Source organism: Meleagris gallopavo, chromosome 20 (assembly GCF_905368555.1).
Source record: "Meleagris gallopavo chromosome 20, MGAL_WU_HG_1.1, whole genome shotgun sequence".
In the NCBI taxonomy this organism is placed as follows: domain Eukaryota; kingdom Metazoa; phylum Chordata; class Aves; order Galliformes; family Phasianidae; genus Meleagris; species Meleagris gallopavo.
Window position 1 is genome coordinate 1,047,108 of NC_139423.1, and position 23,398 is coordinate 1,070,505.

Sequence of the window (23,398 nt, forward strand, 5' to 3'; positions counted from 1 at the left end):
ATCCCCAGTAATTGCGTTTCAGTGTGAAGAATCTCCTGAATATTTGTGTAACTTCAAAAAGGGCTGATTTTATATGTTCATTAAGGGCTAATTAAATTTAAATTAAATGCTTATTTGAAACACTTAATTTAACTTGCTACCAGAAATCTCAAATCTTATGGTTTTACTAAAGGGGGGGGAGATGCTTTGCTGAGGCAGGCGTCATCATTTTTCTCAGCTCAGTTCATTCCTTTGAATGCCATTCCTTCCAGTTGCAGCAACTGTCTGCAACCAGAAATGGGCTGAATTTTGAGGAGTGGGAAGGAAAAGCTGTCTGAAGTGCACCAGAGCAGTGCAAAAAACAAAACAACAACAAAAAAAACCAAAACAAATGGTGCTTTAAAGCATATATAATTCATAGCTTGAAAAAAAACAACAGAACATAAATCTATCTTAATAACTTCTGCACGTGGTAATGATTGGATTAAATGTACATTTTAAACAAGGAGAGTCTTATTAAAGTTTGCAGTCCCGTTTGCATTTGCAGGTCTTCCCTAATTACAAAGAATTGTTGCTTGCTGTGCTATTATAGATGTGCTGACAACCCAGCCTTTGTAAATGGAACTAATTCTACTCTTGGGTCTGGTAGCAGTGAGCTCCTAAGAACAGAATGTGCTCCAAGTCAATCCGTGGGAGAGAATCCATCACATCCAACAGAAGACAGCTGCTTCTGTTTGATTTTCCACTTGCTGAGCCAGTAAAGGTAGCTCAGAATCAAAGGAACCAATAGCTATGAGATGTTATGTGCAGAAAGGTGAAATGGTTTTTATTAAATACTGGCCTGGTGTTGTAAATATTCACTGTGTTTCACAGTGTACAACATGCAACCTCAGCCTTCTGCTAAAACTGAGTAGTATCTTCCAAAGCTCTGAAACAAGAAATTCTCCTTTGTGTCCTTTCCCTTGCTCATGCATGACCCTGCTGAAATCTGAGGGCTAATCTGGCAGCTGACATTGGACATGAGTGTTGTTAAATTGTGGGGAGGTTTGGGTATTCTGGGAGGGGAGCAGGGAACCTGTGTGATTCCTGTTAATAGAAGTAAAGGATGCCTGCCCTGTGCATCACCCAGCTCTTTGGGCTGGTGCAGCTGCATGTGGCATGGAGCTGGGTTGGGAGCCTATTTTATTTTTCAGCCATGACCCTCTGGTAGTTTACATTTGCATCTCTTCCTCTATACAGGTGTGCTTGAGAAGCCTCTAGAGAAAAAGGCTGGCAGAAATTATGGCCCTCCGGGCACCAAGAAACTCATCTACTTCATCGATGACATGAACATGCCAGCAGTGGATGCCTATGGGACGGTGCAGCCCCATACGCTCATCAGGCAGCACCTGGACTATGGGCACTGGTAGGAGGCTGCCTGGGCTGCACTGCTTAGATCTTTTGGTTCAGACCCAGATTTCAGGATGGCTTTTTGGAGGATGGTGCAGTGTAGTTCTCCCTTCCGGGCCTGTGTTTGCCATTGCATCTTTCTGGGCTGGAGAATTCTGGGGCACACTCAGAGGTTTGCCCTTTCCCAGCACAACTGCTCGCTTGCTCCCAGCCTGGCTGAGACATGCTTGGCTCTGCTCTTGGCGTGGTGTGTGGCTGTAGTCTTGAGGGAGAATGCTCAGCATTGATGTCCTGTAGTGCTGAGAACGGGGAGGTGATGGATGGAGGGCAAGCATCCCTGCTGAGCCCTTGCTGCAAGCACCTGATGTTGTTTGCACTCACCCAGTAGAAAACAAACATTTTCTACTACAGGCAAAGGTAATTTGAAGAAAAAGCAGTGACAGTGCTTGGGAAGGAGATCAGTGAAATTATATGTTGTAGCTGGTAGTGCTGCAAGGGATAAGGGTGTATCAGTATCAGCTCTGCATATAGGGAATGTTGGGCATGGACCTCCAGTGCAGCCCTGAAGCCAACCCAGACATTGTGCTCACCCTGCTGCCTGTTTTGCCCACAGGTACGACAGGACCAAGCTGTCACTGAAGGAGATCACAAACGTGCAGTATGTGTCATGCATGAACCCAACAGCAGGGAGCTTCACCATCAACCCACGCCTGCAGGTAGAGCCCGGAGCAGGGCAGGTCTGCTGCTGAGTTCATCTCATAGGACGTTGTTGGAGCATGAGGGCAGAGGAAAACCAGACAGGGATAGTGCTGTTGTTTTATCAGTAGAAATAGCATTAATCGGTTGGGTGACCAAAATTTGTAGTGGTAAGGCTCCTTCCCATATTCCCTTGTCTGGTTTTCCTCGCATTTCGCTGTTCCATCAAAGGAAACGGACACAAGAACACCTACTTCTGTATTTAAAAACAAAAAGACATTACCAAGTGCTGGTGGTAGAATTGTAGAATCACAGCATGGCTTGGGTTGGAAGGGACCTTACAGCCCACCCAGTTCCAACCCCCTGTCGTGGGCTGGTTGCCGCACACCAGATCATCTTGTTACAGACTACAAATACAGATTTTAGAAGAGATGTTAAACCTCAGGTTTGATTTTACTGGAGCTGGGAGGCTTGACCTGGGCCAACAGTCATCAGCTCTGCCCCTCCCAGCTGCATCACAGCTTCTTGGAGAAGTCTCATGACTGGAGTCAGTCCAAGCCATGGCTCCTTTCAGCTGTTATGTGTTAAAATAGTGTTCCATGGCTGGAAATGAGCTCCTCTGCTGAGGGGATGGGTCCCACATCAGTCTTCTGGGAAATGACAACCTTCCAAAGATGGCATGGGTTAGTCATCCTGTTTTGAGAGGGAAGGTTCAGTGGGATGGGAGAGCCAAGTGTTACTGCAGTCTGAGTGTTGGGAAAAGGCCAGGGGCTGCTGGAAGAGCAGATGAAGCCACAGAAGTCAGGATTTGGGGAAGCAGGCTCTGAGTGAGAAAGTGAGGCCAAGTGGGCTGCCAGATAGAATCACTCTTGGTGTTAGGTTTTTGAGGCTGCAACACAAGTTTAGCTTAACTCTGCTGAATCTTAAGCGTTAAACACAGTGCACGGGGAGTGGCAATGCTCTGTCAGTTGGTGAGACCATCAGATAGGCTGAACTTCTAATATATGGTGGAATGCAGCAGAAAATCTCATTTAGAGAGCTGAAAGAAGCCACTTGCCAACTTTCCTCTGCTGGGAAATTAGAGTTGGAAAATGGAAGGTGTCCTTATTCTACATGGACACCAAGTCCCTCAGAGCCTTAGGTGCCACAGGGGTGGTTGCACAGCCCCCTGACCTTTCCATTCTTCCTTTCTCTTCCTCAGCGTCACTTCTGCGTCTTTGCCCTCTCCAGCCCTGGGCAGGACGCCTTGTCCAGGATCTACAGCACCATCTTAATGCAGCACCTGGCGAGCAGGAATTTCTCAGAAGCTGTACAGAAGTCAGCTCAGCAGCTGATCTCCCTGGCCCTGGGCCTGCACCAGAGGGTAGCTGCTGCTTTCCTCCCAACGGCTATCAAGTTCCACTACATTTTCAACCTGAGAGACTTCTCCAATATCTTCCAAGTAAGTGCAGCTGTCATTTTGTGGCACTTGGAGCCCAGCTTGAAGCTGCAGGTGTGTGTTCCCCACCTGCGACGTTGCAGCAGGTGTCCTTCCTGAGCAAAGAGAGGAACCTCAGTCCATTCTGTAGTCTATGTTTGGTTTTAGATGCATTCCACCAGCCAGGGCTGTGAGGAACACCAGTTTGAAGCTGGTTTACTCTCCAGCTATGCCTGTGGGAGGGGGTGCAGGTTTGGGCTGTGTGGCTGTGGAAGAGGCCAGCTGAAGGGATTGTTGGGCTCTTGACGTCAGCACTTAGTGAAGTGACTGTTAGTTGGTGGAATGGTGCTGGCTTTGTGAGTCTCAGTGAGTCTCAGACAGCCCACACTGGCACATCCTTATAGTTTCTCCATGGTCAGGTACCCAGCCCACATGTGACAAATGACATCAAAAGCATCGATAAATAGCTTGATTCCAAGTCAGCTCTCAGTTACTGACTGAATCACTGCCAGAACCGGTTCCCTACCAAGGAGAAGCTGCCAGCCAATAATGAAGTTTGAGATGATGAGGTTTGAATCACCCTAACCCACAAGCTGTTCTTGTTGATGCTTATTTTACCAAGAAGGTAATAAAGGCTTGGATGCCCCCTGCAGTAATGGCAAACAGTAGGGAATCTAAGAACAGAAACTTGAACAAATTAGTAACTTGGTCACATGCAGGAAGAATCAGACCTGTCATTAGCTCTCAGCTACACATCACCAGCATTTGGCTTTAGTGCGGGCCATACTGAATTCTGACTTCTAACCTGTGCTTTGAGAAGCAGAAAGAGAGAGAAGCAGTGGATGCGTATTTTGGTTCTAACTGCGGTCTGTTTGAAGCATGCTAAGGCTCTGGGATATCAGAGAACATCTTGCCACATCTCAGTTCCAAGCCTCTGGAATAGGGACAGTGATAGGAGCTCAGGTGGCTTTCAGTTTATCACAGAGATGCAGGAGGGACGGAATTTGGCTTCTTGGTCTTGTCTTGTTTATTTAGGCTGTGGTTCAGTTTTTTTGTTTTTATTATTTTTTTTTTTCCTGTAAACCCTTTATTTGGTATTTGTTTCTGATTTTTTATTTTTTTTTTTAATACTTCAAATCATAGAGTCACAGAATCCTCAGAGTTAAAAGGAACCTTTAAAAGTCACCTAGTCTAACTCCCCTGCAGTGAGCAGAGATGCACAGCTTGGTGAGGTGTTCAAAGCCTTGAAAGTCTCTGGGTGCACCCATCACATCTCTGGGCAACCTGTGCCAGGGCCTCCCCACCCTCACTGTAAAAGACTTTTTCCTTATATCCAAGTTTAGCTTTGCCAAAAAAGTTGTGAAGCTCTGAACTCTGGGAATGCATTTCCCTGTGTTACATTCATTACATCTTGTAAGTTTAGCCCTGAAATGACCTTAGGAGGTCTCTTGTCTGACTCAAGCAGGGCCAACTTCAGAATTCCCAGCACTGAAGATCCCACAGCCCCAATGGCCATTGCTATACTGTTAAACTCAGTCTGCTGTAAAGTGTTTGTGCTTCTCATCCTTTCGCTATGTACTTCCAAAGGAAATAATACTCAGTCCTCTCTATATTGCCCGTTAGCTGGTCACAGACAGCAGTAGGGTTCCCCTTGGCCTTTTCCCCACCCTGAACAAACCCATTTCTCTGTCTTTCCCTGCATGTGGATTGAACTGCCTGCAGCTTTTCTCCTGCCTGTCATGATGTAGTTCCTCTCTGCTCCCCCAGTCCCCACCCTGGGGATCACTGCTGCTGCTTGGCCTCCAGGTAGACCTGATAACAGTGACCTTGGAGCCTGCTGGTCCAACCAGTTCTCTACCCACCTTGCTGTCTGCTGTTTGGTCGCAACGCCTGGTGTGATGCCATCTGAAAATAAAGCAGAATGAAAAGACACCTCCGACAAAGAAGGAAAGCCTGAGTTTCCTTAGCCTTTGGGAAAGGAGAGAATCAGCACATATAATGCTTGTAGGTCAGTGTGTAATGCCTTTTAATCCCAAACAAACAATCAAACACTGTATGTGCTAGCTGGATATAATGTAATAGTTGCATATATAAAAGGCACTCGGGGATTGTTGTTATACCAGCTATGCTGTAATTATACACGCAGCCAATGATAGCTGCTAAAGGCACAAAACATATGCAAATTGCAGCAGTGGAGGAGGCAACCTTTGGAACTTGCTGCCTCTGTGCTGTGATATTGCTGGTTCTGCACAGGTGGTTAACAATGGCTCCGTTTGCAGTTTGTCCAATGGCTCTGTTGTTATCATACCGTAATAGATATTAATATTGTACCTAAACATTTAAGTAGGGCCTTGCAAACTCAGCTTGATTCTCTTTGTCAAAACTGCCTGACAGCTCTTATGACAAGGAGTCCTGTGCTAATTGTCTCATTACAAACACTCTAGGAGCCCGTGCCTTAATTGTTGCAGCTAATGAAAAATGATTGGGTTTGAACCTGGTATGCATGTGAGTGTTACACAAAAAAGGAAGGCTACCCCAAAGCAACAGTCAGCAAAATACCTTTTCATTCATAGGTTCATTCACTACAAGCACATTCGCAGTGCTTGTAGGAGAGGGATGTGCTAGTAAGATCCCACAGTCTTGTGTCTTGCTGAAGGAGGACGACTCACCCTTTTGTAGGAAGAACATGAGGGTTGGTGTGAGGTTGGTGGCTGTGGAAACACGTGAGTGTGGTCATGAGGTTATTAGGGCTACTGCCACTCAAAAGGAGCTCAGGTGCCTTTACACTAATGCACGCAGCATGTAATAAACAAGAGGAGCTGGAGGCCGTTTGCAGTCAGAAAGCTATGGTATGGTTGCCATCACGGAACCGTGGTGGAATGATTCACACAGTTGCAGTGCTGTGATGGATGGCTACCAACTTTTCAAGAGAGACAGGCTAGGCAGGAAAGGCGGTGGTGTAGCCCTCTATGTTAAGAAAGAATGTGAATGTGTGAAAATTAATGATGGTGATGACAGGGTTGAGAGCTTATGGGTCAGAATAAAAGTGAAGGCCAATAAGACTGATGTTTTTGTGGGAGTCTTACAGGCCACCTAACCAGGATGAAGAGATGTACAGAACACTTTATAAACTGTTGGGTGAGGCCTCTTGTTCTTGTGAGGGACTTCAACTTCCCAGACATCAGCTGGATTTATAATACAGCAGATAGGAAACAGTCCTGGAGGTTCCTAGAGTGTGTGGGAGATAACTTCCTGACACAGCTGGTGAGGGAGCCAACAAGGGAAGGCAAAATCCTGGACCTGCTGTTTGTTAACAGAAAAGGTCTGGTGGGGGATGTAAAGGTTGGAGGCCGTCTGGGGCACAGTGATCATGAGATGCTGGATTTCTTGATCTTTGTTGAACTACGGAGGGGAATCAGCAGAACTGCCACCTTGGACTTCTGGAGGGCAGACTTTAACCTCTTTAGACCATAGATGAGAGGGTCCCTTAGGAGGTAGTTTTGGAGAGCTAGGGAGCCCAGGAAGGCTGGGAATACTTTAAGGAAGTTATTTTAAAGGTGCAGGAATTGACCATCCCCACGTCACGGAAGATGAGCCGATGGGCAGGGAGGCTGAACTGGCTGAACAGAGAACAGAACTGGATCTCAAGAACAAAAGGAAAGTTTATGGTCTCTGGAAGAGCGAGCAAGCTAATTATGATGATTACGGGTATGCAGTGAAGCTGTGCAGGGAGAAAATTAGAAAAGCCAAAGAACTGAACTTGGCCACTAAGGTAAAGGAAAACAATAAATATCATTCTTCAGTAGTCCTGGCTAACTGGAGATGTCCTGGCAGACGGGAGACTGGCAAATGTGACACCCATCTTCAAAAAGGGCCGGAAAGATGATCCTGGTAGCTACAGACCTACAGTCAGTGCCCGGAAAGTTATGGAACAGATAATCTCTCAAGCCATCATGACCAATTAAAGGCCAACCAGGGGATCAGGCCCAGTCAGCATTGGTTTACGAATGGTAGATCCTGTCTGACAAACCTGATTTCATTCTATGACAAGGTGACCCACTTACTGGATGAGGGTCAGGCTGTCGATGTGGTCTACCTGGACTTCAGTAAGGCCTTTGACACTGTCCCCCATAACATCCTCATGGAGAAGCTGGCTGCCCACGGTTTGGATGGGCGTACGCTCTGCTGGGTGAAACACTGGCTGGATGGCCAGGGCCAAAGAGTTGTGTACAGTGAAATTAAATCCAGTTGGCTGCCGGTCACAAGTGGTATTCCTCAGGGCTTAGTGCTGGGGCTGCTTCTATTCAACATCTTTATTAATGATCTTGATGAGGCGATTGAGTGCATCCTCAGTAAGTTTGCAGTTGGGAGGGAGTGTTGATCTGCCTGAGGGGAGAAATGCACTGCAGAGGGACCTGGATAGACAGGATTGATGGGCCAAGGATAACTGTTGAGTTTCAATAGGGCCAAGTGTTGCGTCCTGCGTTTTGGTCACAACAACCCCAGGCAACCCTACAGGGTGGAAAGCTGCCTGATGGAAAGGAACCTTGGTGTACTGATGGACAGTCGGCTGAATGTGAGCCAGCACTGTGCCCAGGTGGCCAAGAAGGCCAATGGCATCCTGGCTTGGATCAGGAATGGAGTGGTGAGCAGGACTGGGGAAGTCATCCTGCCCTGTACTCGGCATTGGTGAGGCCTCACCTCGAGTTCTGTGTTCAGTTTTGGGCACCTCAGTGCAGAAGGGACATGGAGGTGCTGGAGCAGGGCCAGAGAAAGGCAACAAGGCTGGGGAAGGGCTTGGAGAATGTGGCCTATGAGGAACTGGGGCTGTTCAGTCTGGGGAGGAGGAGGCTGAGGGGAGACCTTATTGCTCTCTTCCAATATCTGAAAGGTGCTTACAGCAGAGCGGGGCTGGTCTCTGCTCACTGGTGACAGGTGACAAGACAACGGGAAATGGCCTGAAGTTGAGCCAGGATAAGTTTAGGTTGGATATCAGGAAGCACTTCTTTACAGAAAGGGTTGTTAAGCACTGGAATAGGCTGCCCAGGAGGTGGTTGAGTCACCATCCCTGGATGTGTTTAAAAACCGTTTGGATGTGGTGCTCAGGGACATGATCTGGTGGAGGGCTGTTAGAGTTAGGGTAGGATGGTTAGGTTGTGGTTGGAATCGATGAGTTTTAAGGTCTTTTCCAACCTGAGCAATTCTATGATTCTTCTGACAGACGGATATGGGAACTTGTTGCTCCCGTGTCACTCCTTCCCCCTGTACCCATTACCTCCTGGGCTGTGTGGCAGCTGTAGGTGACTCCAGAAGGTGTCCACCCCAAACGATAGCAGAACGCCAGTAAGGTCTGGCCAGGCAGATAAGGAAACTGACGCTGTGCAGATCTAAGGTGGGGATTGGCTCCAGACTGAGACACACATTCAGGCATGTGGGGATAACCAGGTAAATCCAGTGCTGGGGAGTGCAGCCCTGCTCCCCAAGCTGCCAGGTCAGGGTTGATTTCATGTGGTTGCTCAGGTGTGGGGATCTGGTCTTCAGCAGACATCAGGAAACTCCACCTCAGTCCCAGGTGTCTTCGTCTGCTTTATTTGCCTGCCCCTTGGGTGTCCGACCTTTGGACTTTTCTGGACCTCATTGAATGAGGAGCAGTTGTGTCAGGCCACATACACATAGGTTACTCCAAAAATAATGCCTCCTTTTTATTTCCATGGAAATGACAACAGGTACAAAGACCACACTAACACTAATTGAGCAAATTCTCTGCTAGGAAACACTGCTGTTCCACATACCACCATTACTATGCATTTTTGCCAGCAGTAAACAAGAGCCTGCAAGCCATGCTTGTAACAATCTGTAACTGTCATTGCTGAAATGCACCACCCACTGCCTCACTGTGCTCACATCTTCTAGTTGGTCTCTACAAATATTCAGCGTCAGTGGGTGCCATTTTTTCCGTGTGGAGGAATTTAGTTCCACACCTTTGCTTCATCTATACTTCTATATAACGTCAGATGCCATTGTGTCATAGTGCCCTTCTGCTGCCATCTGTCACACGGCAACAACATGGAATGGGATATTGATGGGAAAGTTCAACCTCTCCTGCCAACCCACCAACATCTGTCTCTAATGTCATGGGCCAATAGGATGAAATAGTAGGCATTACTTTTGGAGCAGAACTCATTAATGTATACTTTAGTCAATGTGAACAAAGTAACAACAACAACAAAAAATAATATTTTTAATTAAAACATACACAAAAGAGATCTACAAAAACACAAAACCAGTGGGCTATGTGACCCTGTTGTGATATTGATGCATTGCCCTGTCCTTGGGTTCAGCTCACGTGGGCTCATGGCTCAGCGTGGTTTGGTTGGTGCTGAGGGGAAGGGCTGCCATGATGGCATAGGGCAGTGGTGGCCATGGGGAAAGCATGCAGGCTATGGGTTGGGCATGCCTGGCCTATGTCTTGTTTGAACTGCTTGAGCTTTGCTGCTGTCTAGGCTCCATTGGATATGGAATAGGTGTCCGTAGACTTAAATGGCACCCAGGGCACGTGCAGATACCTACTGAATGTTTGAATGCCTTAATCTCAAACTGAAACCAGCCCTGAAGTCCCCTGAAATGAAACATCTTGTTCTGTTGACTTGGGAAGGTCAGGGGAATCACAGAATCGTAAAATAGCCTGGGTTGAAAAGGACCACAATGATCATCTAGCTCCACCCTCCCGCTATGTGCAGGTCGCCACCCAGCAGCCCAGGTTGCCCAGAGCCACATCCAGCCTGGCCTTGAATGCCTCCAGGGATGGGGCATCCACAACTTCCTTGGGCAACCAGTTGCAGAGTGTCATGGCCCTCCGTGTGAAAATATATGTGGGAAATCCCACATATTCCTATGGGGTGGGATTTTATCCACTGTCCTCACTTTATTTTTGTCCCTGGGCTTGACATTCAGCAGAACAACCCCAATTGCCCCAGTACTGTACTCAGTGATGCTGCTGTTTCTCCAGCATCAGCTGCCCAAGGGCTGTAGGATGAAACCTGGGCTGATGCCCTTGTGTGGAAGTCAGCCAGTCTTCCCTGTGCGACACTGGGGCAGTGTGGATGTGTGCCCAGCCAGAAGGGAACACAGGTCTCCAGGGAGCTAGGGACTGCAGTGGGGGGCTGAGGGGAGAAGGAAGCCAGCACCAGGCACAGTTTCTCCAATAACCTCACTTTCAGGTCACTGATGACCTGCAAAGCCAGTAGGGTCTGGGCTGTGGGATGCCCTGTCTGATGTTCAGAAGAAATACGTGGAGCTTTGCAATCTGTGATCCCCTGGGCACTCATTTTGTAAAATTACAGAAGGCTCATCAAGCACTGTAAAGCCTAGCTGTAATAAACAGCTTACATTTACTTTCACATCCAGCTGCTGGTGCTCAGGGTGAGAGGCTGGCAGTGGCTGTACAGGGTGATGGGCAAGTAGAGGCTGGAGGGGGATCAGGGTCAGGTGAGAGCTGCAGGAATGGCAGCCCTGGCACCTTGACCTCAAACTGTGTCATTTGCTGTTGCTGATGTTACCGTTGAAGGAGCAGGATCACTTTTCCATCCTCTGTAATCTGAGTTAATCTGGGTTCATCATCATTATCTGTTCCTTTCCCTCTCTGGGAGGTGCATCTGTGGTTAAAGTTTGACACTACTTTCCCTTGGTTTCTGTAGCACCTTTTTATGCCTCTGGGTCCCACCGTGCACTGCAGAGTTAAATTGATTGGTACGCTCAAGGCAATTTACCCCTGATTAAATAAGACAGGTCTCTGCAGTGATGGAGTGGTGGATTATGCTTTTTAAAAATGAATTCCCTGCTGGTTTACACTAGAGGAAGCCCTGTTGCTGTCTTTCTTTCCCTTCTGAAAGGGTTACCATGGTATTACGCTCTACATTATATCTGTCATCTCCGTAAAATAACCATAGACTCAGCAGGGTTGTATTTTGCTTTTTCCCATTTTTAACCAGATTTTCAAGCAGCATGTCACATTAAGATCACGGCAGCTGAGAAGAGATGGCTTCCCTCTGCCTGCCAACGTGATGATAGCAGTGGTTTCCAGCTCAGCTGCTCCTTCATGTGGGCTGCAGCAGATCTCCCTCTGCTTGTTGTGGGGGAGTGATGGAGGTGGCACCTTTGTGTTTCCTGGTCTGGCACAGCTGGCATGGCTGTGGTTTTGGTTAGGATCATCTGGGCCCGTGTTTGCAACTTTGAAGGTTTGCTTTGCTGATCCATCTCAGATGCTCTTCTGTCTCTTAGTGTGCTCTGAGCCAGTCTGGTTTTAGAGTTTCCTTCCCCTCTGTCTTGCTCTTTCTTCCATTTCTGATCTGGTGAGTGGCAGCCCTGCCCTCAACAAGGTATTGGAACTGGGTTGTCTTTAAGGTCCCTTCCAACCCAAGCCAAGCTGTGGTTCTATGATTTCTTTTCCTAGGAGAGATCTGAACACTGGTGGGTGCTTCCAGGCTGCCCCATCAAATGCAGTATCACACAATAGAGTATGAGCAGGTGGCTTGGGCCCTCGTCAGTCCTCTCCAGTAGCATGCTTAAAACTTGGTGTACCTTAAGTAGGACTCTGGATTGCTGGCTCACATTTTGCTTGTGGTAATGTCAGGTTTGTCACTGTTTTCATGTCATTGCTGTGACGTGATTGTGCTCCCAGAGTATTGGCAGGAGGGAGAAGAGCAGGATGTCTCCAAGGGCTCACTGCACTGCACTTTACTACTTTAAATACTGTTCAGACTACAAAGGGAAAAAAGTGATTTATTTATTTATATAATTGGGAGACCTCGTGCTTTGTCACCTCCTAATCCATGGGAGCCTCTTAGCTCTCTCCTCACGTTTACTTCTGCAGTTTCCCTGCCCAGCATGCAGAAGCTGAGCCTCTGCCGTCCTTTTGTGCTTCACATCCCTCTCTTGGATGCCCAGAGCAGCACCAGCAGCAGCTCAGCCTGCTGGGAGGGAGCACTGCAGGGTGCAAAGCTGGGGAAGGGGAAAGAATGAACGACTTGGAAAGTTCAGTGTCCAGAATTCAGGCTGCACTTCTTTGGATCCTAATTTTTGGACAGTCACTGTAGTCTTGGAGGTTTTGCAAGAATTATGATGTGGTGGGTGGTTTTTTGTGTGTGTGTTTTTGTTGTTGTTGTTGTTTGTTTGTTTGTTTTTAATGAAACATTCAGCTTCCCTATACATGTAGTTTTTGTTTTGTCCTAGAAGCCAGTATGCAAATAAAAGCTTTGACTTTCCAAGAGTTGTCCTGTGTATGCAGAAGCCTCTCCTGCTTCTATTTTGCCTGTGTGTAATATATATCTGCGTGAAGATGGAGCATGCATCTTCTCCACACATATGTTTGGGAACAAGTTAGGGTGCAAAGAGAAAGAAAATGCCTCTCTGCACTGCACCATCAGACCATTTGACTCTGAATGCCTACTCCAAAGAGCTGCTCCAGGACCAAAAATCCTTCAGCTATGTGGTGCAGGGCAGTGCCAGAGTCCTGCAGCTCTATGTAGAAAATGAGCAATCCTTTTATTTGTGAGTGATTCTAAATAAACTCTATGGCACCTGACCTTACAGATGAAGAAAGATATATTGTAGAAAGTGGTCTTTCTTGGCTGACTTGTGGCATTTTGCTAAAGTGATGTTTGTGAAATGGCTCTCAGCTGTGGGGTGGCTCTTCCTGTGTCAGGACTCCATTGCAGGGTGGAGGTCCTGGTGGGCAGGGGTCTGAGCAGAGGCCTGTTCCACTGTTGTGCCTTTTATCTTGAGGGCTGTGATATTTGGTATCACTGCGTAGAGAAGCCTCTGTGTGCCGGAAGGAGCTTCCTAGCCACGTTCTGTCCTTTCTGTGGAGGATCAGGAGCTGAAAGGTTTGGCTGGCATACAGCTCAGCAGCCAGATAGGTAAAGCTTGCATTGACAGGGCAAAGAGCAAGAGATCACCCTTCCACCCTTTGTGGCTTGGCACACAGAGCCACGGCAACCCATGGCCACACATTCCCATGTGCCAGCCTTTATGGCCTGCACAGTGAGGGCTCAGAGCATCCCCTGGGGCAGCAGCTCAGTGTGCCAGCTGGGACTGGCAGTGCCGCCCAGGAGAGCAGTGAGGGACTGCTCTGCAGAGTGAGGAAAGGGGAGAAGTTTGGATATTAAGTTAATAAATTCATTACAGAGCAGCAAAGTGTGAATATTCTCCGCTCTTATGCGGTCTCAATGTGTGCTTGCGTCAAGACAACATCCTTTTGTGGCTGGAGGTGTCTTTCGAGAGTCTGAGTGATGGATATTTTTTTACATCAATTTACAGCTTGATGGGTTGCACCTTTTGCCTTTTCTCTTTTCAAGTTGTCAGCTGTTCTCTCACTCATTTTGTTTCTGAAATAAATAAAATAACGATTTGGCAGCTGTAATGACAAATAGGAAACCCAAATGATTTGAGCCACGGGCCACTGAGCTGAGAGGGAACACTTTACATTGATTTTAATGCATTTTCTATTTTATGTATAAATAATTAGATGTTAGGAATAAATGCTGTCTGCTTAATTCATGCTATTGAAAACCTTGTGTGCTGTTAATAGGCTTAGTTATAGGAGACACCTCTTTGAAATATAGTTCCTTTATGCATTTTAATAGAGTTCATGGTAAACATACTGTGATAAGCAGACAGCAACTCATATTTCCTGTAGGCAGAACGCACCTAATTAAAATTAATTGATTTTTAAAAAATCATCACAACTAACATTTCTGAACTGAACTTTTCCTATTGAAGAAGCACCCACAGAATTCTGGGGGTGTAGGGGATCCATCTGGGCTGGCACCTGGCTCTCCATGCTCTCTGATGCTGAGATCAGGACCACCAGCACAACCAGGCTGCACTGGGGATGCTGTCTGGATTCTCAAAATAAACATAATGAATATAAACTGCTTTAGGAAATATAGGTTAACAAAGGGCACATTCTGCAGAGGCTGTTGAGTAGAGGCTTATTCAGAAGTTCAGATGCAGGTTGCTATAATAAATCCACGTTTACAGCCCTGTTGTAGTTTTGGTAGTTTGGATGCTGGCAGTAAGGTCAGTCCCTGAGTGTTTTGAAGGGTTTTCTGGGGTTTCCTGACTGTCTTTGCTCCCTGTAGGGTCTTCTGTTTTCTACTCCTGAATGTCTGAAGCAACCCCAAGACCTGGTAAAGCTCTACCTGCATGAGTCAAACCGGGTGTACCGGGATAAGATGATTGAAGAAAAGGATTATGGTACCTTTGATAAAATCCAGCTGGAGATGGTGAAGAAGTTCTATGATGTAAGTGTTCAGGTTCATGACTCTGATAGTAACATGTAGTAACTATCGAGAAAAGTCAGATTCCTTGGGAGAAACAGTGTTGGACTCAGTCTGCTCACCTCTTGCTTGCCTGGAGGGCAGTGATGTGAATAAGGCATATGGCCACTCTTTCAATTTCAGGTTCCAAGTCCCTTTTTCAGGTCCCAGAGCTTGGGTTTGAGGTTCAGAGTGTCGTTCTCAGGGTTCAAATCCTCATTGTAGGGTACAGAGCCACATTTTAAGGAACAACTCTTCCTTTTTAAATTACAATCTTGTAAAGCTCTATGCTCTGCTATCTCTTGTTGGTTAGAAAACGTATGAACAGGAGTCAGAGGCTCAATTTTATAGACTACAGCCTCAGTGCTGAGCACCAAACCCTTATTTTCCATGCCTAGAGCCTATACTTAGGATCCAGAGCCACTGCTTCATCACCTACAGCCTTATTTTTCAGAACTGGAGTCTTATTTTAGGGCATAAAGCATTAACTTTAGGGCACGAAGCCTCCTTTTGATGCCCATGTTCTCTGATGGGACAAAGCCTTGTTCTAGGGGCCAAGGTCTGAATTTTAGAGCTTAAAATCTCCTTTGACAGCCAATTCCTCTCCCGTCCAACAGCCACCACCACTGTGAGGGCCCAAAGCTTCATTTCAGTGCCCAGAGCCTCCTTTCTAGTGCCCAAAGCCACATCACAGGGACCAAAGACTGATATTCAGGGCGTGAACTCTCTTTTGGGGATGAAATGCCCATTTTGATAGATTAAAGAACCACCTCAGGATCCAGGTTCTGAGCTGGAGACTCCAAAGCCCTTGCAGAGCACAAGCCCTCTTTTTCCACTATAAAGCATACTAATGAGGTCCAAAATGTTTTTTTTTTTTTTTTTTATTGCCCAAAGCCTCCTTTATGCCAGGGTGGCCATGATTATCTTGAAGGTCTCTTCTACCCTAAATGATTCTATGTTATGGCTGTGGCTGCAGAGCTTTCCTGGTGGCCATGTTTTCCTATGGCAATGAGTTGAGTTTTCATGAGTTCCAAAAAGTTGTGAGAGTGAAAGCTATCATTATTGGAGCTTTTTTTCTTTACTCCTTTTTTCTCTTGCTCTCTTTAACTTTTTTTAACACACAGGCGCAACTACATGGGTATTAAAAGACATTTGCTAGTTAACTGTACTTAGAAAGATGGCAGAGAGCTGTGTTTTTATTTCTGTATTTGTTACATACGAATTTGTCTGTTTCTTTGACAGGACATTGAGGAGACCTTAGAGCAGACCAAGCAAATGAATGTTTATTGCCATTTTGCTAAAGGCATTGGTGAACCTAGCTATGGGCCTGTTCCAACCTGGGAGGAGTTGAACCAGACCCTTGTGGAAGCCTTGGACAACTACAATGAAGTCAATCCTGCCATGAACCTGGTGCTATTTGAGGATGCCATGTGCCATGTGTAAGGGGATTTTCTGGTTTTACAGTTTCCTCATAGCACTTATCTGCACAGATTGCTTCTGTAGAGTTGTAGGTATCTTTACTTGCAGCTGATGGAGCAGGAGGTGTGCCAAAGCCCCACTTGACATATCCTGCACAAATATTGCACTTCTTCTGCAGGCGATGGGGGAAACCATGAGGATACCTGGGGCTGGGAGATGGGGGTGTTTCATGCTGGTGATTATTTTAGATTCTGGTTACCCGTGTGATATCTTCAGCCCTCACTGTTCTGCGTATTGTGTGGCCATTTAATGAATGAGACAGTGTTCAAGCACTTCATTATTTTTGTGGGCCTTTACTTCAAAGCCAGCTTTGCGATTTCCTTAAATGCTTTCCCAGCTGATTTAGAACCATATTTACAGTTTCTTCCTGGAATTTTCAAATGCACATAGAGTGATGTTATGTATGTTCAGCCTATCAGTTTAAATGTTTTCAGGTATTTGAACTATTTTGATTTTTTTTTTTTAAATCTCACTTGCATTTAGGCATCTGGAGGTCCAAATGGAAATCAAATGTGGAATTCTATGAAAATAACAAGTCTTCAGTTTGTGGTTATGAATCCACTTAGATGTCTTGGTGCAGATAGTGAGACGTACCTTTGGTTTTCAAAAATCATCTGAATGCTTTTTGGGGATCCCAGTAGAGACGGAGCCTCATTTCTCTGTGCAGAAATGCAGATCTGGCTCTTGGCTGCTTGAGAAGAGGGGATCTCTAGTATAAATCGATATTTTAAGTGTTTTTTGTTTTCTTTCTAGAGGCATTATCTCCAGAGCTGCAGGTTTGTGTGTCTGAGCCAGGAGGCTGCCATTCTCCTGCTGCACATCAGTGCTTATGATTTCAATTCTCTCTGGACAAGGCAACCTAATGAAGTCAATTTCATGGCAATTTTATAGATATAATAGTGGCACCATATATATATTTGGTGCTAAAGCTTTTTAACTTGTCACTTAACTGTTTCTGTTCTGAGAGCAGAACATCCCGTTATTTTTGCACTGCAGTGTGCTGGCACTGTGCTCTGGCAGATTTTCCCCATACTGTGGGCTTTTACTCCTTTGTATTAATGAGCCATACTCACCTGGATGTCCAAGGGTGTTTCTGTTTCCAGGAAGGTGACAGTAGTGCTAATCTTGTCCTTCCTGCACCCTAAACTGTGATGTGTGATAACACTAAATGTTATCCTTCCAGTAAATATTTTGAATAAACAGGGAAGCAAGGATTGAGTATTCAGCATGATTTTTGTTGAGACTGGGTGAAATTTATTCCTTTCATTTGGAAATCACACGTTGCAGAAACACAATATTCAATCCATCCCAAATATTTACAAATTTCAACTTGAATTTGCTGGAAAATTTCATTTCAGGAGGAAAAAAATAAGAAACAAAAATTTATGGGCTGAATTTATGTAAGGAGGTGGGGGTCTATCTGTCACATCCTAATCCATGCCTCACCGTGCGCATTCACAGACACACAGCCTTGGAGTGCACATTGCTTGGAGAGCTGAAACTGGGAGTGCTGAAGCTCTCTGCACAGACTGGATTGCTTTTCTAGGTGTAATAAAGCACTATGGTATTTCTCACAGCCTTGTTTAAAAAAATTAATGCAGGTTAGTATAGGAAGATTCTCAATTTAAATGAGCTAAATAAAGGTGGTGATGTGAAGAGGGGAGTTGTGTTTAATACATAGGCCGGTGTATTAAACATAAGTAGGATCCTGAAACTCCCCTCAGTCAGTTTCAACAAGTGGGGATGTCATCTTGCTTCAAGAGGATACATCAGAAACCTGCAGAGTTAACCATGGGACTCTCAGGACGAGTAAATAGACCAGGAAATAATAAGAGTTTATTTTTAAGAACGAGAAAATCTTGCTCTTAAGTAGTGGTGTTTGGTTAAGTACAAAACACAAGCTGCTTTTTCTGGATAGGATTTATGCCATGGTAGACATGCACAAATAGGTTTCATGGCATAGCAGGATGCCTCATCTGGACATGGGCTCCAAATGCTTTGTGAAGATGAACCTATGGAGAGTTGCATCAGATCCTGGAATTTTGCTCCCAGTCTTTGCACATCCGTGGGATGTGCTTTTTCTCTCATGCTCCCCGCAAAGACAGATGGACTTTTATCTTTTTTTACTGATTTCTGTCCATTAGGACTTGGCAGCTAGAATAAGAGCTGGACGCAGTCCAAATTGCCACCAAACTTTTTTTCATCAGCCATGTCCTTTATACGGGTCTCGGCAGAGATTGAGATTGCTGACACGTCTCTTAGAGTGACATTTTTCATCTCTTTCAGAATACAGTTTCTTAGTGAATAAAATATGTATAGAAAAGCAGTGGGCAGAGAAAAAGAAAAATACTCTTATTAAAGAGAGATTTCGTATGCTTCAATTTAGTTGCCGCATCAACCGTATCCTGGAGTCCCCCAGAGGAAATGCACTCTTGGTCGGTGTGGGCGGCAGCGGCAAGCAGAGCCTGACCAGGCTGGCGGCCTTCATCAGCTCTCTGGAGGTCTTCCAGATCACTTTGAGGAAAGGCTATGGGACCCCTGACCTGAAGGTAGGTGACTTTTAAGGCTGAGGTTGGGGAAAGGAAGTAAAAAGCAGAACTCAGCCCGCAAGCTTGGTTGTGCTAACTACTGAGCAGTGCGGATGTGAAAATGGAAGAGCTCCCACCATGTTGTTGGACTGCAGAGAGAAGAAATTCATCACCAAGTACCTTGTTGAAGTGTGTCTGCACAGAGATATGGGCTGATTTGCTGTCCCCTGCCATTCTGTGAGCTGGCCAGGACTGACAGCGCTTCAGCCCAAGGTTTTATATTGGCAGTGTAACTGAACCCATCCACATCTTGTTTGTTCAATGAGTGGAAAATGTGAAGGAGCAGAAAAGATTATTTATTATGACCAAAAGAAGACATGGTAATTAGCTGAGCAGTGAAATCTGGAGTGATTTGGAAGTGGAAAGAGAGCAGGAGAGAGGAGAAGCAGAGCTCCTAGATCATAGTTGGTTCTTCATCTGGCCTCATTGGTAGGGGAAGGGCTGAGCGGGCACTGGGTGGATCAATACAGAGGATACATACAGGCTAATGAGCTTAATAGTTAGAAGTCAACACTGAAAAACTTCAGTGAAAAGTTTTAGAAGTCCATTAGCTTCTGACAAAATAAGTCTTTTTAAAAATGCTGTAAAAAATCACCCCAATAACTGCAGTCTGTTCTGCCTGGTAGATGTGATAGCTGGTGGATCCTGAGTTCCTTCCCCATCACAGACAGGACAGCAGGTCTCAGGGTAGCGAGTGCCATTGGCAAAGCATGGAGCACAGCTTGTGTCTTCCCATCATAACATAGGCTTTCCTGGTTGCTTACCAATTTTCCAAGCTCTGCAAATAGGAACTGATCGGGTCTGGCTTTTTCTGCATCATCAGATCAGAGCTGTGGCTGGGCTGGTCCTCTGCTTGTCTCCAGCTCTTTGCTTCCTGATCAGTACATTAAGGTTTTGAAACATCATTAACTCTGGGACTTCAGAAGGGGCTGCAGCAGTTGGAAGGCCAATATTTATACCACAGCAGTTACAGGACTGTTGTCTGTAGTGCCACCATCTTCCTTTGGATACCTGTGGTTGTGAACAAGTTGTTTTCTTTATGTCACACCAATTTCATCTCCCTTCTGTGTTTTCAGCCTCACTCATGGGATTTTCTAGCTTCACCCTGTCTACTTATTTAGGAAGCCTGCTCTCTCAGCTAGAAATGTAGCTTGATTGCAACATTAAAAAATGTGTTTTCAAAGCACCTCAATGCTTCTCTGTCTGCAGAGGTGGAAGGTAATTTGGTGTTCCCTTCACTCTGTATTCATTTTCAAGGAATTTATGAAGGGTGAAGGTTTTTTTGTTTGTTTGTTTGTTTCTCATCTGTGGAAAAGCAAGATGGTGACAGATCACCCTGTCTGCTGTTGGCCCACCCTGCTGTTACAACTGATCTAATCCAAATATCTGGTGATTAATGGAGCAAATTGTTCTTTTAGAAGAAGCGTAGCTGCTTGCTGAATTTCCAGAAGTTTCTGGAGTGGTGGCTGGTGTGCTGTTCTGGGCACCCCTGTATGTCTTGTGTGCTGCTTAGAGGGGCAGGAATTGAAGGATGGCACCTCGCCCATGTTTTGCAGAAGGACAACCCCTAAGTCCACTTGCTTTTCAACCTCCAGGCAGACCTGGCAAACCTGTACGTGAAAGCTGGTGTGAAGAACATAGGCACTGTTTTCCTGATGACCGATGTGCAGGTGGCTGATGAACAGTTCTTGGTGCTGGTAAATGACTTGTTAGCATCAGGTATGTCTCATCTTGCTTTTACTTCTCCTCTTTTTCACTGTAAATTTGCTCATGGTAGTATGTGTAGCTCTGGAACATGCTGAAAGGGAGTACATGAAGTGAATTAGAAGATACGTTGGCCAAAATCTGAACTAAATGGAGCACTCAGGTGTCATTATTGAGGATGCACTCCATCTGGTAGATTTTTTCTCTCTGAAGTCTCGTAATCTTGTTTTTCCCGTTCTTTTATGGTATGCAGCCTGTGGATGTTATGTTATCTATTGTGATATTGCAGCTGAGGACAGAGCCAAAGGAATGTATCAAAAGAGGAGGAGTTTGACCTCTGGATGCCGTGCATCCACTTTCTAAGTGTCTGATAAAATAAGATTGCTGCTGGGTAGAACTTGACTGAAGCATCTGTGAGTTGGTGGATGATGTTAAAGCCACAGATCACCCTATCTGTGGGTGTAACATGGCTGCTTATCCCATTCCAATCATTTTCCTCTTCATTTTTGCTGGATGCGTTTAAGTTTTTCATTTGCTGCTTGCAACAATTTGCAGAATTGTCTCCAATGCCTGATTTCCTTGCAGAACGTGGCATGAGAGTGTGCACGTGAGTACTTCCCTTGCAGGGTGCACTGCAACGATGGTGCACTTTGGAGCACACACAGGCGTCACCGTGATGGTGCAAGGTAACCCAGGGAGGGATTATTCCCCAGACACCCTGGTAAATCACTGCCATAACTGCGTGCCACTTGTTGCCTTGTTTATGAGCCAGAGTAAGAAGGTACCAGCTGGTTCAGGTGACCTCCATGGATGGTGAGGGTGCAGAGTCGACAGCACAGGGGGCTGAGAGTTTGTGAGTAACTCCAGAGTCGACATATGTGACTATAAATTGGCCAGATGGTTGGAGCAGCAAACAAGTCCTGCCTGTAATGAATTCATAACCAGGTGTAAGGACAGGGGATGCTGTGGAGGGCGACAAGTAGTTCCCACTGTCTCATTGCCTGCTGCAGATTACACAAGCATCTCCTTGACACAAGATGAAGCTCTGCAATGTCCTGAAGCAAGGAGCAGACTTGAGTTGAGTTGCTGAGGTCATTTTATGGCTCCTTTGAAAAGTGTTGCGGTTTTTTTGTGGTTGCTTTGTGGGAAAATAGGACAGAGTGGATTCTTTTTCTAGGCTCACAACTGCAGCACAGAATTGGAGCTGCACTGAAGAGGTGACTGTGCAGGGACCTTGCCTCTCTGTGACATGGGTTGGAGCTACCAGGGGTGTGCTGAGCACTCTGACAGCTCCTTGTTACCTACATGATTGCATTTTCTTACTTTTTCACCTAAGAAACTAGAAGAAAATATATATTATAATATATATTATAATCTAAAATCTACTGATTTATATTCTCCTAGCTAGTTAGTGCTCATATTGATGGTATCTCAGTCAGTAATGATGATTTCAATCCAATTAGATGCCAGAAAGGAAGTGAAAAGCGGCAAACTGAGGAACCACTAAAAAAGAAGTTTGATTGGGTACATTTTGGGCAATCAGTTGCATCACTGTGAACTTCTAAGACTTTCTCTTTTAGAAGGTTTTAGTGGCATGGGGCTTATTTGAAAGTTCTGTATATGGCATTGAAATTCTGCAGAAATTGTACAAGTCTCAAATTCATTTGTAATACTAAAGAATTCATTATTGTGTAACACATAATAGGGATTTGATTATTTTTATTATTATTTGTAATCAAATCAGCACTGTTAATTAGAAAGACATGGGCTTTCTGTACTTTTACTCTATTCCATATTTGCTTACTGTGGGCTTGCATAAGAGAGTTGGCTCTCACAAATGTTTATGTTTCAGCAGAGCAACCTTCTGTGCCACCTCCCTGCTGCTGGGGCTCGTGGGCACCTGATGTGATGACTTTTCTCTGGGAAGGGAGGCAGCTGCTTCACTTAGCTCTAAGGCCGCAACAAAATGCAGCCCAGCAAACCGGGGTGTACCCTTTTCTCTTAGGTGAAATCCCTGATCTCTTCCCGGATGATGAAGTTGAAAACATCATCAACAGTGTGAGGAATGAAGTCAAAGGTCAGGGCCTGGTGGACTCCAGAGAGACTTGCTGGAAGTTCTTCATAGAGCGTGTTCGACGACAGCTGAAGGTGAGACAGTGGCTGTGGGAGCTTGGGTCCTCCCCATCTACGTCAGTGCAGTTCCAAGTGTTGGAAACCCTTTGGGCTACGTTGTAGGGACATCAGCCTGCAGCCTGAAAGGCTTTTGTGCCTGTTCATGATGTGAACCATGATTCTCTCAGCAAGTACTGAAGCATAAAATTCGCTGTCTGTAGTCATCACTTTTTGGGCGGTAGACAGCACTAGGGGAGTTGTATGTTGTCACTTTCAGGAGCTGAGTAGGACCAGCCTTTCTATTTTCAAAGCAGTGCATCAGGGGTTTAGCTGGGGTGCATCAGGACTAAGTCTTACTGCTTGGAAAAGTTGCACAGGGGATCTGCCTTCATGTTGTTGACAGTCTGTAACCAGAAGAATTTAAAAAACATTATCTTGAAACCAGAGTGCTGGGAACTGAGTGGGGCGTGAAATACTTACAAGATTTATTCAACTGCAGCCCATATTCCCAGCTCTGGAGAGGGGAAATACTTCCCCTATAAATACTTCCTAATATCCCAAAACAGTTTTTGGACTTTTAGGTATGTTGAACGTATAGAGAAAGTACACTGCAAGGAGTTGGACTTTTCCAGAAGGTATTTGCCCATCTGCAGAACTGCACAGTGCTGGGATCCCAAATTGAAGAGGCGGAGAGAGAATACAGACTTGACCTTTGC

General features: G+C 45.6%; 1 protein-coding gene across 3 annotated transcripts in view; it reads left to right on the forward strand.

Moving 5' to 3' along the window:
- Positions 1 to 23,398, forward strand: part of DNAH9 (dynein axonemal heavy chain 9) — a 184,053-nt gene that overhangs the window by 64,743 nt on the left and 95,912 nt on the right. For 2 of the 3 annotated variants that reach the window (XM_085240268.1, XM_085240270.1), the window contains 8 exons: positions 1,219 to 1,384; positions 1,982 to 2,084; positions 3,266 to 3,505; positions 14,623 to 14,784; positions 16,042 to 16,238; positions 18,665 to 18,827; positions 20,462 to 20,585; positions 22,576 to 22,718. In XM_085240268.1, coding sequence (XP_085096394.1) covers positions 1,219 to 1,384; positions 1,982 to 2,084; positions 3,266 to 3,505; positions 14,623 to 14,784; positions 16,042 to 16,238; positions 18,665 to 18,827; positions 20,462 to 20,585; positions 22,576 to 22,718 — 1,298 coding nt within the window. The remainder of the gene's footprint in view (positions 1 to 1,218; positions 1,385 to 1,981; positions 2,085 to 3,265; positions 3,506 to 14,622; positions 14,785 to 16,041; positions 16,239 to 18,664; positions 18,828 to 20,461; positions 20,586 to 22,575; positions 22,719 to 23,398) is intronic. The other variant, XM_085240269.1, reaches the window with a different exon arrangement.